Below are 16,877 nucleotides of genomic sequence, written 5' to 3' on the forward strand. Positions count from 1 at the left end.
TTGGGGGGGGGGGGATAATCCATTTTGGTGATATTGGTTTGGGAACTGTGAAATGGTTGGAGTGAAAACCCTGAAACTCTTCTGTCACTAGAACTATAGTGATAACATCATAAGATCTATAAAAGCATCATGAAGATGCCCCACTTTGGGAGCTCCTTTAACATGGATCTAGTCCATTGCCCTAAGGTTTGACAGACAAACATCACAATTATGACAGGTTGCAATGCAGAGCCTGCTAGAGAAAACAAAGAAAGTGTTTACAAACATGTGTCATGGGGGGCCTTAAACACTGGTGCATCCTCAACAGGAATGGTCAGCATTAGGTTTGGACACAGCTGGATTACCAGTTTGACTAACCCACTTTTTAATAAAGGCCTCCTCAAATGGCTATTGATCTGTAAAATGTTTCAGAAGGGCAAATAGTTTATCAGAAGTTTTACAATCTATGCAAATAATGCTTTCAAGTAAGGTGTGCACCATAAAGGTTTTTATTATGTTTATTTAGTCTTGAGGCCTCTCAGGGATCTCACACTAGCAGCAGTGCTAGTAGAAGCTAAAAGCTGCTCTTCCATTTTTAAGGTGGTATGCACAGCATCAATATAAAACAGTTATGGTTTATTTAAGCCTGGGAGATATGGCAGATGGCTGCAGTGCCTCAGGGAAACAAATCAGATTGCAAGGATGTGAGAGACTCTTCAACAGATCAAATCTCTCCGCAGAAAACACATAGGTCGCTACAGCTGCGTGTATGTCAGACAATGATTCTGAAGGGCAAAGCATTGAAATACACTTACAGCCTTTGCCTTGGGAGCTGTAATTTTCCTCAGATAAGGCAGAGGAACGGCCTCACCCAAAGAAGCTCAGGAAGGCTCCAAGGAGTGTATGGACTCTAGTAGAACAGTCCAAGCTGTTGGTGTCAGGCCCATGAGTAGGGGTAATGATGGCTGCCCCAGAACAGTTAATGAATCATAAGCAGGAGAGACCTGATAAAGAGGGACTTCTTCCCTTGTGCTTAGGATCCAACATACAGCACTGCTTAATAGATACAACGTATTTGAGTACACCAGGAAAAACACCAGGTACTTGCAAACCAGTTGCTGAGAGCAGTACTTTCAAATGGACAGTGGTAACTAGGTCACTGTAGGCAGCAACGGTTATGCTGGGTTCACACTATTGTGAATTGGATGTTTCTCCACAGTCCTGTGAGTCTTCTTGTCCATTTTAAGTCCAAATCTAGCCAAAACCCGGACTGAAATTGGACCTGAAACAGTGAACTGGCAAGCACCGGACCACTGCTGTGAGCCCCTCCATGTAGCAGTGTGAACCAAGCTTTAAGCTTTCCCCAGTAAAGAAAAAATGTCAATCCTCTAAGGACACTAGCTGAGGTACATTAGAAGTAGTAAGGATTATACCAGACTTGTCGCAGTTTTTTTGTTGCCAGTGGATAAATCTATCTGTTGGTGGTTGTATAACCTGACCATTTCTGAATCTCATGACCCTTATCGACCACTTTCTTACTAGACATGCCTCGTACACACGACCGGTTTTCACGAGAAAACTGACATTTTTTATATTGGTTAAGAAAACCGGTCGTGTGTATACTCCCTAGCAGTTTTCTCGACGAAAAAACTGCCCGCAAAATTTTTTAAACCAGCTCTCTCTTTTCTCGTCGTGTTTCACATTAGTTTTTTTCTTGTCGCGAAAAACGGTTGTGTGTATGCTTTTCCAAGGGGAAAAAAACGTGCATGCTCAGAATAAAGTATGCAGCCCAAAGGGTGGCACCATTTGAAAGGAACTTCTCCTTTATAGTCCCGTCATACGTGTTATACGTCACACACTTTGGTTGGACGTTGTTTTGCATGAACGTGTGTATGCAAGTCAGGCTGGAGAGAAATCACGTTGGGAAAAACAACAGGTTTTTGAATGTCAGGAAAAACGATGGTGTGTATGCGGCATTAAACTCCCTTCCTGCCCAAGCCAATTTTCAGCTTTCAGTGCTATCTCTCTTTGAATGACAATTGCAAGGTCATGTTACACTGTATCTAAAGAACATTTTTATAATTATTATTTTTTTCCACACAAATAGAGCTTTCTTTTGGTGATATTTAATCACTGCTGTTTTTTTTTTTTTTGCTGAATAAACGAAAAAAGACCGGAAATTTCATAGTTTGTTATAAAATTGTGAAAACAGGTAATTTTTTTCTTTTATTGATGTGTGCTGATGAAGCTGCACTGATGAGCACTGATAGGCTGCACTGGTGGGCACTGGCAGGTGGCACTGGTGGGCACAGATGAGGCAGTGGCAGCTCTCCCTGTTCGGGACCAATGTCCCTCTGACAGAAGTCGGTGATCAGCTTTTTTTTCCTCCCCACGCTGCTAGCGTGAGTGTAAAGAAAGCAGATTACCGATCTTCCATTTACATCACGTGGCTGACAGCTGATCACATGGTAAGGGGCCGGGATCATCCCATAGTTTTAGGACAAAATCTTTTCAGAAATATATTAGATTATCTCTGATACTAAAACTAAAAGGGTCACTATCCTAAATCATAAAATAATTACATATCTGACAAACCGATTTAAAACTCCAGTTGGTAATATCTCTTTGTCATTAACTTTAGCTAATGTGTATGTCACCAATAAGCACCTACGCTGATCTTGTTATTTTTGAGACAAATTAACACTTAGGCCCCTTTCACAATAATGCGACTTCAAAGTAGTGCATTTTTACCGTGATTTTGCAGCCGCAATTCTGCAGCGATTTCAGGGAATGTCTGTGTAACTGGCATCAAAGTCAGACCAAAGTAGAGCAGGGACTACTTTGAAGTCGGAAAGATTTGAAGTCGTACTAATATGAATGGTTGTCATTGGAAATCATGGGGAACAACTTGTCATGCTACTTGGCAGTCCCAAATCGTGGGACAAGTTGTACAAGTGTGAAAGGGGCCTTAATGCTTAAAGAGAACTTCATTTTCTCAACACTGGCTATTTTCAATCCTTATGCTGACAGTATTAGTAAATATATTGTATGTATTTGTTAAAAAAATGTTTTTAATGTTTGAGTTACTTCCTGGTTTCTAGGCCTAAGCCTATTAATGCCATACATCTCTGGAGTCTTTATTAGGGGAGGAGGGGTTTCCTCAGTTAAAAACACACCTTCCTGCCTTTATGCCTGAGCTAAGGGCAGATAGATTGCAGGAAGTACATGCTACACGAATCATTAGCCCTTACTCAAGATGACTATGGCCAGAAATGTTAGTGGGGTGTTTTTCAAAGTGATTTCTTAGAAAAATAAACATGGAAGGATGGGTAATTTTGCTTTGAATATTAAAACTGAATTACATAATGTTTTTTTGTCAGTGGTGCTCAGATGTAGTGTAGTTCCACTTTAGGGTTCAATATAATATTTGGATATTGGAATAATATAGTAGATCAAAATGTGGATTGCCTCCCCCTACATTACATTGTTTGTGCCGCAGTCACACATTTGATGTGTCCTTTGATAGATTTTTGCAAAAAAAAAAACACTGAGCATGGTCAAGGAATTCACCTTCCATTCAATATCACATAAGAATTAAACTAGGCTTGTCAGATTTTACATCTCTTTTCCCTTATGGGCAATTGGCCAAAATAATAGTGCTTGGACAGATCACTCAGTGTTACAAATGAGATTTAACAGTTGTCTTTATGTCAAGAAAATTCCTGAGGGATCAAAGGCAGCTTTTACATATTCCTGAAGTATGCAATGAAATTAAAGAAAATGTCGAGGATTTTTTTGTTTTCCCTACAATATACAGTATGTCACAAAAGTCAGTACACCCATCACATTTTTGTAAATATTTAATTATATCTTTTCATGTGACAACACTGAAGAAATGACACTTTGCAACAATGTAAAGTAGTAAAACTGTGTAAATTTGCTGTCCCCTCAAAATAACAACACACAGACATTAATGTCTAAACCACTGACAACAAAAGTGAGTAGACCCATGTGAAAATGTCCAAATTGAGCCCAAAGTGTGAATATTTTGTGTAGCCACCATTATTTTCCAGCACTGCCTTAACCCTCTTGGGCATGGAGTTCACCAGAGCTTCACAAGTTGCCACTGGAGTTCTCTTCCACACCTCCATGACGACATTACGGAGCTGGTGAATGTTAGCGACTTGCACTCCTCCATCTTCTGTTTGAGGATGCCCCACAGGGTTTAGGTCTGGAGACAAGCTTGGCCAGTCTATCACCTTTACTCTCAGCTTCTTAAGCAAGGAAGTGGGCATCTTGGAGGTGTGTTTGGGGTTGTTATGTTGGAATACTGCCCTGCGGCCCAGTCTCCAAAGGGAGGGGATCATGCTCTGCTTCAGTATGTCACAGTACATGTTGGCATTCCTGGTTCCCTCAATCAACTGTAGCTCCCCAGTGCCGGCAGCACTCCCACCACCATGCTTGACTGTAGGCAAGACAGACACACTTGACTCACCTGATTGCTGCCACACACGCTTGACACCATCTGAACCAAAATAAGTTTATCTTGGTCTCATCAGACCACAGGACATAGTTCCAGTAACCCATGTCCTTAGTCTGCTTGTCTTCAGCAAACTGTTTACAGGCTTTCTTGTGCATCATCTTTAGAAGAGGTTTTCTTCTGGGATGACAACCATTCAGACCAATATGATACAGTGTGCGGCATATGGTCTAAACACTGACAGGCTGACCCCTCCCTACCCCTTTAACCTCTGCAGCAATGCTGGCAGCACTCATACATCTATTTCCCAAAGACAACCTCTGTATATGACGCTGAGCACCTGCATTCAACTTCTTTGGTCGACCATGGTGAGGCCTGTTCTGAGTGGAACCTGTTTCAGGGTCTTGGCAATCTTCTTATAGCCTTTGCCATCTTTATGTAGAGCAACAATTCTTTTTGTCAGATCCTCAGAAAGTGCTTTGCCATGAGGTGCCATGTTGAACTTCCAGTGACCAGTATGAGAGAGTTAGAGCGATAACACCAAATTTAACACACCTGCTTTCTATTTAGACCTGAGACCTTGTAACACTAAAAAGTCACATGACACCGGGGAGGAAAATGGCTAAATGGGCCCAATTCAGACATTTTCACTTAGGGGTGTACTCATTTTTGTTGCCAGCAGTTGAGACATTAATGGCTGTGTGCTGAGTTATTTTGAGAGGAAAGCAAATTTACACCGTTATACAAGCTGTACACTCACTACTTTACATTGTAGCAAAGTGTCATCACACGGAAAGGTATAATTAAATATTTACAAAAATGTGAGGGGTGTACTTACTTTTGCGAGATACTGTGTGTTTGTGTATATATATATATATATATATATATATATATATATATATATATATTTTTTTTTTTTTTGAGACGGTAAGCGAGGTGACGCAATGGATAGTCGGTATATTTCACCTTGCATGTGTTCTGTTGTAAGAGACTGAACCAGAATCCGGCCCAGGTTTTTCCAGCCTCTGTGGCAGGCTTGGTGCTGGTCCGGGTGTTGTGGCCCACTTGAGTCCACGCTCAGGTGGACTTTAACCACTTAATGACCGGCTCACGTGCATATACGTCATAATTTTAAAGATGAATATCTCGGTAACGGCAGCAGCTGCTGCCACAACCGAGATATCCATCTTTTCCGTGGCCGGTCCTGTAAACGATAATGATGGTCTCCGTGGTGGATTTGCCGCAAGATCACCGTTATCGGCTGCGGGAGAAGACCTCCCCTCCCGCGCCCTCTGCTGCTTACCGTAGCTATCGGCAGCAGCGGAGGCGATTGGGTCCTTCACGCTGCTTGGTGTAGATATGTGCGAGGCAAAGATGGCCCCCACCCGTCTCCATAGCATAGCAGGGCGGAAGCGACGTCAAAACGCCACTTCCGCCCATGCTTCTTAAAGACACATTTTTTTGTTGTCATTTTTTCAAATGACATTTTTTTTTTATAACAGATATACCCTTAATATTATATCTAGCATAGAGTCTTTTTCCTTCCTCCATTTCCACCATTTTATTAACTCATTATAATTTATAATAATTGATTGATTGCCAATTGCTAATAATCTAATAATAATTTTCTTAATTCATTTTTTAGTTAATTTATTTATAAAAATTGAATAATTTTAAATCTGGGGTATTTTTATACATTCATATATTTAATCAATTATTTGATCGATTCCTTCAAACGTCATAAAATTATCATCATCCACTATTAATCAGCAAGCTTTTTACTCATATTTACATTCACTTCGGTCTACAACCGTCTACTTTTTTAAATCTGTCTATTTGATTGACGGGCCGGCCAGCCCATCAGATCTCTCTGTTTCCATTTCCTCTTTATTTAAGACTGCCAGGTTTGCCAGCCAATCATGGTCTGATGAAGAAGCTGTAGCTTTGAAATGCATTACCATTCTTTGCCACTGTGAATAATCAGATTTTCTGTTCCTGTGAACTCACGACTAGCTGCTTCTCGTTTCCTGCTTCCTGGTTTTCAGCCTTCTCTGGATCCCTGTAAGATCACACCAGTGCCCCAGACTGCAAAGGGAAAATGGGACCCTAAATAGGACATTTATGAGACTCCAGGACTGGCGATTTTCACCACATACTGAACTCAGTCTGGCGCCCCTCTGTTCCCATTTAAAAAAAAAAACGAAGAACAAAACAAAAAACATCTGTCATAATTAGGAACACCTTCCAGGAACAAAATCTCCTGCATATTAAGAAAACTGACTAAACAATTATATTTTATATTACACAAAAATATTATTTAAAGGGTAATCTATGATGTTTTCCATAACATGTATTCACATTTCCCCATGATTTATCACCTTAAAGGACTTCAAAAAGTATGAAAAAAATGCTGATTTGTCAGAAATCCAATGTGGCGCTAACTTTGTGTTTGGGTTGGTAACACAGTACCTTTTTTGCACTGAAATGCAAACCAATCCAATTGTCAGCCCTGCCTACTAGAATACAGAATTTCAACTCTTCTGTTTTGCATATGTATATATATGAAACAATGGTGCTGAAAAAATACCTGCCCACATATTGTGTGTGGAGACAGGGCTCTTGGGAGATGTAGTTCTGATAGGCATGCCTATGTCAGCAAGAAATGGCTTCCCTGAAGCTGCTCCTGCAAAAAATGTTAAGCTAATTATGCCACACAGAGTAGTAAAAGTAATTTCTTGCTACGGAGCAAGGTACAGGAGAGAAAAAAAAAAAGCACTGCAGTACCGCACCAAAAAATATGTATTTTGCTGCACATTACCAAAAGTGCATGGCATTGCGCTTAATGAAGTATGGTGCCCTTCATTTTGATTAGCATGCCAACTAGGTGTAACTGGGAATTGAAGTTTTTACCTGGTACTACCCCCCCCCCATGTTTTGTATCAACTTCCCTTAAAAGGGGTTGTAAAGGTTCATCTTTTATTTTCTAAATTGGTTCCTTTAAGCTAGTGCATTGTTGTTTCACTTACCTTTTCCTTCTAAATGTTTTTTTTCTTTGTTTGAATTTCTCACTTCCTGTTTCTCCTCATTAAGCTTTCCACCATCATCCGAGCTGGTGGAAAGTCATTTAGAACATCTTACTAAACACCTTACTGAGGAGGAACAGGAAGTGAGAAATTCAGACAAAGAAAACAAAGAAAAAAAATTAGAAGGGAAATTGAAGGAAAGGGTAAGTGAACCAACAATGCACTAGCTTAAAGTAACCTATTTAGAAAATAAAAAACGAACCTTTACAACCCCTTTAACCACTTGAATACAAGGCCTTTTCTGTCACTTGTTGTTTACATTTAACAATCAGTATTTTTTGCTAGAAAATGCCTTAAAACCCCAAATCGTTATATATTTTTTAAAGCAAAGTCCCTACAGAATTAATTGGTGGGTTTTGCATTTTTTTTTATGTTACATGGTATTTGTGCAGCACTTTTTCAAACACAATTGAATTTGAATTCTAATGAAAAAAAAAACAATACATAACCCAATTTTTTGGTAAAATATTAAAGAAAATGTTACGCCAAGTAAATAGATACCAAACATGTCACACTTTAAAATTGTGCAGGCCCATGCAATGGCGACAAATAGCATACAATTATGCTATGCATAGGCGATACTTTATACATTTTTACAGATCACCACTATGCATTTAACAGGAGGTCTGGTGCTAGAATGACCGGTAAAGCCACGGAATTTAGTGTGGGGGGGGTTCCCTCCCGCTGCTTGTAAAAGCAATGCAGCGTCTGGTTTGCAACTAGGATTGCTTTAACAAGAGAGCCGACCGTCCGCTCTAAAAAAATTATATGGGGATTATGCCTGCAGTATCTCTTTGTCAGGTATGTGACTGGTTAATAAAACAACCAATTTTAATGATTTGGGTAAATTCAGAAGACAAGGAACTTTCTGCAGGTTGCAATTGATGTAGCACATTTAATACAAGTGATGTCTATGTGGCACTAGTTCTTAAAAATCGAAATATTTTTTATCATAAAGTTTCAGGATATGTTATGAGCTTTGGGTGACTTCAGCATTAGTTATTCTAGTGTGGGTTTATAGAGAAGGAGTAGACGTTTATGATTCTCTAGTGGTCAGCTCTGTGAATGGGCTGGCACACCAAACTGCAGATTATGGTTCCAACTTCCTACCCTCTACAGGGAAACTGGACACAGTAATAAGAAAACACTGATAACTGCCTAAGGTAATAAGTCAGTTGAAAACCCCATCACTAAGTCATATTAGTCCCCTTTGTAAGGCATAGCTGATTAGCGAAAGACACATTACTTGCTGGATAGAAGTACATTTATAACAGCATGCAAAACCTACCTCTCTCTCTTCGCATTCTTTCAAGAACCTCATTTTTGTCTGCAAGGTCAGACTTTAGAGCAGCTTCAAGCTGAGCAATCTGAAGTTTTAACTGTTGCTCTCTTAACTTTCGTTGTTGCTCTTGACTGTTGCTCACAGTGAAGGCACTGCAGAGGGGAAAAGGTATAAAGGTGCAAATAAGGATTTATATTTATCTACAGACTTGGTAAAACGGATGCGGTCAACCAGTTGAAATACTTCATACAGTATAATAACATTATTCTGATCATTACGAATCTTCAGGCTTAGTAAAACAGTTACTACGTGACCAGGCACACCCCGCTGAAGACGTAATTATTATGTATGTCGGCGGCGTAGCCTGGTCAGGCTGTTGTATACCCAACATCCGGCTTCCTGGAGAGAGCGACCAGCTGACGGTGGAACGCACGCGATCATGCTGACACAGAGGTGTAGGAATCCGTGCTTACACTGACAGGCCTGCAGCCCCAGTGCCGGGATGGGCACTTTTTAATATAAGTGGCCACTTGGCCCATGTTTTTTATCTCCATTTTTATTAAAAACCGGTTGCACTATGGAAGATTTTTTTCTGTTCCATGTCTCATCTCTGACTGCTGGAGGACAAGGTTTATATCCATCATCTGTGACGTACGATATGCATGCAGGCATTATCCTGCATAAGTGATTTTGACCATCTTTTTCATGAGGTCCAAAGGTTCTGGTAAGCGTATTACCACTATTTGAGCACGTTTGGGTGTCGATTGTTTACTATGGTGAAGGAGCACTCAAAGGCACTTAGTGATTGAGAAGATTTTCCTGCAATTATGCCTAGATCTACACAGTGGCACTAAAATAATTATAATACTGACATTCAATCAACCATTTTATGTTGTTGCACAACTGGCAAGAAATCCACCATTCATTTTGGACTTTTCTTTCATTTATGTCAAGTTTTTTATGTTTGCATAGTGATTGGTCACTTGCAACTCATTTAACTCTATAGCCATTCTTTTTGACTAATTTTAGTATTTGGTTTTTAATCTCACTTTTATTCAACCCACTGTTAGCAATTAATTTCACTTATTGGTTTGAATTCACCTGCTTGGGATTACTAAGTATATGTTACACCCACCACTTTAATTTAACCACTAAATTACTCTAGTGACTTTCATCTCCCACAGAGCCCCCTATCACCCAAACATAGAGAGGTGTGTGCCTTTCCAAATCATGTCCAATCAATTTAATTTACCATAGGTGGACGCCAAACAAGGTGTAGGCACATCTCTGTAATGACCAAGAGAAACAGGAGGAACCTGGGTTATATTTCAAGCATTGTTGCAAAGGGTCTAAATACTTATGCCAAATGTGATATTTTAGTTTTTCCTTTTTCATACATTTGAAAACCTTTCTAAAATGTTTTTTTCACTTCATCATTATGGGGTAATCAGCTTAGATCAGGAGTAGGCAACCAGTAGCCCTCCAGCTGTTGTGGAACTACATTTTCCATGAGGGATTGCAAGGCTGGCAGTTACAATTACTCCCAGAGGCATGATGGAACTTGTAGTTCTGCAACAGCTGGAGGGTCCCAGGTTGCCTACCCCTGGTTAATGGGGAAAAAATAATTGAAACACATGTAGTATCAGAATGCAACTTAACTAAATTGAAACAGTGAAGGGGTTTAATAACTTTATGAATGCACTGTGTACATCATGATATATAGTGTGTATATATAGTAACTGTGCGTGCGTGTGTGTGTATATATATATATATATATATATATATATATATATATATATATATATATATATAATGAGGGGTTAGCCCGGCAGCGGGTGTGTGTGACCCCCTGGAAGGGTTTAGCACACCAAAAACACTAGGCACAGCAGACAGTGGTAGGAGGAAAACAAAAAGGTGCAGTTTTATTTGAACTAAATACAAATAAAAATATGACAGAAAACAAAAGAAATACAAAAATAAATCCTGGTCAACTTGACCTGCTTGCTATAAACGTTGGTGTCCCTAACTAACAACTGGGTACAGTCTTGTGCTGCCCCAGTCCCTGACTCCCTGCTGTTTAAATCTCTTAGCAATAGCCACACAGGCTTGGTCTCACCGCACAGAGATCACACTCCCCAGACTAATCACACAGATCTGGTTCCAGGTTGGAGCATATATCTCTGCATGCTGGGAGTTTTTGTAGAGAACCTAATGAGCCCACCTAATTCAGCTGGGCCCATCAAGTCCTCCAGCAGGACTCCCAGCACTCCCCCTAGAGGTATAAACTGGCATAAAGCCTGAACCTAGGGGATATATACACTGCATCCTGGATGCAACCATGGAATTTAACCTGCCTGCTGCCACATACACCCCCCCCCCTCTTGTTTCAACCTTGGGGTTGGAACACCAGCATTTAGGCATGCATGTACCCACAACAATGCATCTACATTCCCCATTTGGATGCCAGGGCGATGTTTCACAGTAAAGTGAAATTCCTGTATGGCCAGAAACCATCTGTTTACCCTTCTGTTTGTCTCCTTGTTCTGGGCCATCCACCTTAGGGGTGCATGGTCTGTCACTAGGCCAAAGTGCCGACCAAGCAGGTAGTATCTAAGGTAGTCTAGAGCCCATTTCACGGCTAAACACTCCTTCTCAATGGTGGCATAATTTACCTCATGGGCCTTTAACTTTCTACGGAGATAAATAACCGGGTGTTCTTCCCCATCCCAGACCTGGGATAACTGTGCCCCTAACCCCACGTCCGACGCATCCTTTTGTACCACAAAGTCCCTGGAGAAATCGGGTGAGTATAAGACCGGCTGGCTACATAAGGCTTTTTTTAAGGCCTGGAAGGCTGCTTCCGCGTCTGGGGTCCACTTAACCATGACCGAGTCTTTCCCCTTGGTCAGGTTGGTTAAGGGGACAGCCTGAGAAGTGAAGTGGGGAATAAATCGCAGAAAATAACCAGGCTCGTACCTGCTTCTTGCTGTTAGGACGTGGCCAATTGTGTATGGCCTCGACTTTATCACTCCCCTCCCAATTGTGTACCTGAGATATTTGGCCTCTTCCTGTCCAATGGTACACTTCTTTGGGTTTGCCGTAAACCCAGCTTCCCGGATAGAGTCTAGGACTGCTTGCACTTTTGGCAGATGTGAGGCCCAATCTGGACTATGGATAACTACATCATCCAGGTAAGCTGCAGCATACTTCTGATGAGGCCTCAGAATCTGGTCCATTTTCCGTTAAAAGGTTGCCGGGGCATTCTGTAACCCAAACAGCATTCTTTTATACTGGAATGCCCCGTCTGGGGTTACAAACACAGTTTTCTCCTTGGCTGATTTAGCCAAGGGACTTTGCCAAGACCCTTTTGTGAGATCGAGAGTTCTCATGTACCGGGCTGTTCCCAGCCGGTCGATTAACTCATCGATACATGGCATGCGGTAGGTGCCAAATTTTGTAACTTTGTTCAGTTGTCGAAAATCGTTACAAAAACGCCAGCTCCCATCCGGTTTAGGCACTAAGACTATAGGACTGGACCAATCACTTTGGGATTCCTCTATCACCCCCAACTTAAGCATTTTCTGTACTTCCTCCCGTATTGCCTCCCGTCAGGCCTCTCGGATGCGATAGGGTTTTAGCTTCACCCTTTTACCGGGCGGGGTAATATCATGCTCTACCCCAGACGTTTGTCCCGGCAGCTCAGAGAAAACCTCTTTGTTGCGAAGCACAAACTCCTTAACCTCTTGTTGTTGGGGCTTTGACAAGGTGACTGCTATTCCAACCTCAGGAATCACGCAACCAGACTGAGCTGGTGACAACGTTTCTGCGACTAGGGATTCCCTATCCCTCCAGGCTTTCAACAGATTGATGTGATAGATCTGTTCGGGCTTTCGCCTTCCTGGTTGTCTGACCTTGTAATTCACTTTGCTCACTTTTTCCAATATCTCGTAGGGGCCTTGCCATTTGGTGAGGAACTTGCTCTCAACTGTAGGGATAAGTACCAATACCCTATCCCCTGGGGAGAAGGTACGGGTCTTGGCCCCACAGTTATACACTCTCTGTTGTGCCAACTGTGCTTGGGTCAAATGTTCCTTTACGATTGGCATTACTTGTGCAATTCTATCTTGCATCAGGGCGACATGCTCAATCACACTCCTGTGGGGAGAACTCTTACTTTCCCAAGTTTCCCTGGCGATATCCAACAGCCCTCTTGGGTGTCTCCCATAGAGCAAATCGAAGGGTGAAAAACCTGTAGAGGATTGGGGTACCTCGCTAATGGCAAACATTAAATAGGGAATAAGACAGTCCCAATCCTTTCCATCTCTATCCACCACCTTCTTAAACATTTGTTTAAGGGTTTTGTTGAATCTTTTAACCAACCCATCTGTTTGGGGGTGATACACAGATGTACGCAATTGTGTCACTTTAAACAACTTGCACAGTTCTTTCATAACCCCGGACATAAAGGGTGTACCTTGGTCCGTAAGCAGTTCCTTACAAATACCCACGTGGCTAAAAACAAGAGATAGCTCTTTGGCTATGGTTTTGGCCGAGGTATTTCGGAGAGGAATCGCCTCCGGATAACGGGTGGCATAGTCCAATATAACCAAAATGTACTGATGCCCCCTAGCGGACTTCACTATTGGACCTACCAAATCCATGGCGATCCTCTCAAAGGGAACTTCAATGATGGGAGGGGGTACTAGCGGGTTACGGAAATGTGGCATAGGTGCCGACATCTGACACACAGGCAGGAGGAACAATACATTTCTGTTTCCTTCATGACCCCAGGCCAATAAAATCTCTGCAACAATCTCTCTCGGGTTTTCTCTGTCCCCAGATGACCTCCAAGAATGTGCCCATGGGCCAACTCTAACACCAACTTCCTGTAAGGTTTGGGCACCACAAGTTGCTCAATGGTTTCTTCTGCCCTTTGAGCCACCCGATTGAGTAGGTCCCTTTCCATGATGAAGTATGGGTAAGTGCAGGTTGTAGCTAGGTTCACTAACTCGCCATCTATTTTCACTACGTTTTCCCGTGCCTTTATTAGGGTGAGGTCTTTTAACTGTTCGGTGGCAACGTTTTCCCTGTGAACCTCGAGATCAGAAAACTCTACAGAGGGCATGTTTTTGTCTGAGGATGTTGGCTCCTCCTCAGTTTCTTGAGTCTTCCCTGTCAATACCGACAAGGGGAATTCTGGAGAGTCCTCACCACTCTCAGAGGAATTCTGGTTATCAGATTCCTGGTATGTAGAGGCATCAGTGGGGGGCTCAGGATAATCCCATAGTTCCCAGAACTTTGGAAAATCCCTCCCCACAATGGCATCATGTGGTAAGTGAGACACTAACCCCACCGGAGGAGGGGGGGTACCTTTGGAGGTCTCAAAACACACTGTAGTCACAGGAAACTCTCGGGTGTCCCCATGCACACAAATAACAGCTACCTTGTTATTCCCAGAGACCTCTGTAGTAACTAATTCAGCCTTTATCAGTGTCACTAGGCTACCTGAATCTAGCAACACAACAACATTTTTACCATTAATACACATTTTGCATAAATGTTTCTCAGTTCCCCGAATAGCAGTGCATGCGACTGTCGCAAGCAGTGACTGACGTCTGTCCCTTAGAAAGTCGCATTGCATGGGTTCATCCACAACCGGGCAATTTGCTGCAATGTGTTCCTCGTGCCGGCAGCAAACAATACATTTTGCTGCCTCTTGAGGCCTTGACTTCCCGAGCTGTTCTCGCCAGACACTAGGGAGAACCTCCACCCTCTCACTCTCTCCACCCTCACCCCTTGGAATCATCTTACCCACCACTGGGGCAAAGTCTGTGAGTCTCTGGAAGAGGCAGTCAGGTTCTCTGTAGCCAAGTACCTCTCAACAAGATCCACAAGCTTATCGGGCCGTTTCTGGGTTACCCACTTTTGGATGGGAGTAAGAAGAGCTCTCAGGAAGCGATCCATCACAACACGTTCCACAATCTTTGGAGCGGACAAAGTCTCTGGCTGTAGCCACTTCCTGCCCAGGTGAATGAGATCATACATTTGAGATCTGGGGGGTTTTCCAAGCCGGAAAGTCCAGTTATGCACACGCTGAGGCCGGACAGCCAGGGTGCCAATATTTCTGTTTTTAGCACCACAACGTCTTTTGCTTGGTCAGGCTCTAAGTCATAATACGCTTTCTGCAATTTGCCAGTTAACAGAGGGGCCACCAGTCCAGCCCACTGCTCTTTGGGCCATTTTTCCCTTTCAGCAATCCTTTCAAATGTGGTCAAAAACACCTCTGGATCATCCTCTCCAGTCATTTTTGTCAGTAAACGAGTCACCCCAAAGAATGCGGTATTAGTGGAACCACTTGCCTCACTGGTCTGCGGACGTTGCTGCATTAAAGTCTTCATTTGTTGTAGTCTCTATTCTTGCTTCTGTAACAGGTCTATGAAGCGGGCCTCGGATTACTGCTGAGCTTGGTGGGATGCGAGGCTCTGTTGCAAAGTTGCATGTGTGTATATATACACACACACACACACACACACACACACACACACACACATTATATATATATATATATATATAAAAAAAATTGATCACTTTTATTCCTATTACAAGGAATGTAAACATCCATTGTAATAGAAAAAAGCATGACAGGTCCTCTTAAATATGAGATCTGGGGTCAAAAAGACCTCAGATCTTATATTTAGACTTAAATGCAAAAAAAAGAAAAAAAAATTGAAAATGTCATTTTTTCAAATGACAAAAAAAAAAAATGTTTCTTTAAGACGCTGGGCGGGACTGACGTTTTGACGCAACTTCCGCCCAGCAGAGCTATGGGGACGGGTGAAGGACATTTTTCCCTCACTCGCAACCCCAGTCAGCTGCCGAACAGCCCCGATCGCCTCCGCCGCTACCGACGGCTTCGCTAAGCGGCGGAGGGCGCGGGAGAGCGGCGGGAGGGGGCCCTCTCCCGCCACCGATAATGGCGATCTTGCGGCGCATCCGCCGCGGAGACCGCCGTTATCGTGTACAGGACCGCCCACTGAAGAGATTAATATCTCGGTTGTGGCAGCAGCTGCTGTCGTTACCGAGATATCCATCTTTAAAAAGAGGACGTCTTTTGGACATGGGGCAGTGGTCAAGAGGTTAAACCCATGTTTTGTCTTCTTTCTCATGTAGCTAGCCAGTTCAAGATGCTAAACTTTAACTGGTGAGCAAAGTGTCACAGGAATTTAAATCAGTATTTAACCCAAAAACACACATTTATATATTGCTGCTTACCAATCCTTGGATTTGGTGACTGCATTTGTTTTCTTTTTTTTTGCGTCTTTTTTCACATTATGTTACTGTGTGATCCAGCCAGTAACACACTTCCTGTCTTAGGGTGTCTACTTTCTGCATGAAGTAGTAAAGCAGACACCTTTGGACAGCAGCACTATAAGTGTGGGGAGAGGGTAATGTTAGGTTAGTAGATTCAGGTGGACTTCTTCGGACCGTTCTCATCGGATGGACTGATCGTGTTTACGCGGCCTAAGACCCCTTTCACACTGAGGAGTTTTTCAAACGGTACATCGCTAAAAATAGCTCTGCTATACCGCCTGAAAAACTCCTGCACTGCATACTCAATGTGAAAGCCCGAGGGCTTTCACACTGAGGCGATGCGCTGCGCTGGCGGGAGAGAAAAAAATCTTCTGCCAGCAGCATCTTTGGAGCGGTGAGAGGACCGGCGTGTATACCGCTCCTTCACATTTAAAACAAACAATGGGAAACCGCGGCAATACTGCCCGCAATGCGCCTGCAGAGGCGCATTGCGGGCGGTATTCACCCTTTATCGGCCGCTAGCGGGGGTTAATACTGCACCGCTAGCGGCCGAAACCCGCAGGAAATCCGACGGTATAGCGCCACTATTTTTAGCGGCGCTATACCGCCACCGCGCCTCCCGACCCAGTGTGAAAGGGGCCTTACAAGTTAAAGATGAACTCCAGCTAACACATTTTAAGCAGTTACAACAAGCTGTTTTTTTTTCTTGTCCGGACAAAGCTTTTACATAAAGAATAAAAGC

General features: G+C 42.7%; 1 protein-coding gene across 3 annotated transcripts in view; it reads right to left on the bottom strand.

The window, feature by feature from the left end:
• Nucleotides 1-16,877, bottom strand: part of RPGRIP1L (RPGRIP1 like) — a 361,700-nt gene that overhangs the window by 169,552 nt on the left and 175,271 nt on the right. For all 3 annotated transcript variants that reach the window (XM_040328736.1, XM_040328734.1, XM_040328735.1), the window contains exon 10: nt 8,831-8,976. In XM_040328736.1, coding sequence (XP_040184670.1) covers nt 8,831-8,976 — 146 coding nt within the window. The remainder of the gene's footprint in view (nt 1-8,830; nt 8,977-16,877) is intronic.

The sequence above is a fragment of the Rana temporaria genome, chromosome 11, assembly GCF_905171775.1.
Source record: "Rana temporaria chromosome 11, aRanTem1.1, whole genome shotgun sequence".
Taxonomy (NCBI): domain Eukaryota; kingdom Metazoa; phylum Chordata; class Amphibia; order Anura; family Ranidae; genus Rana; species Rana temporaria.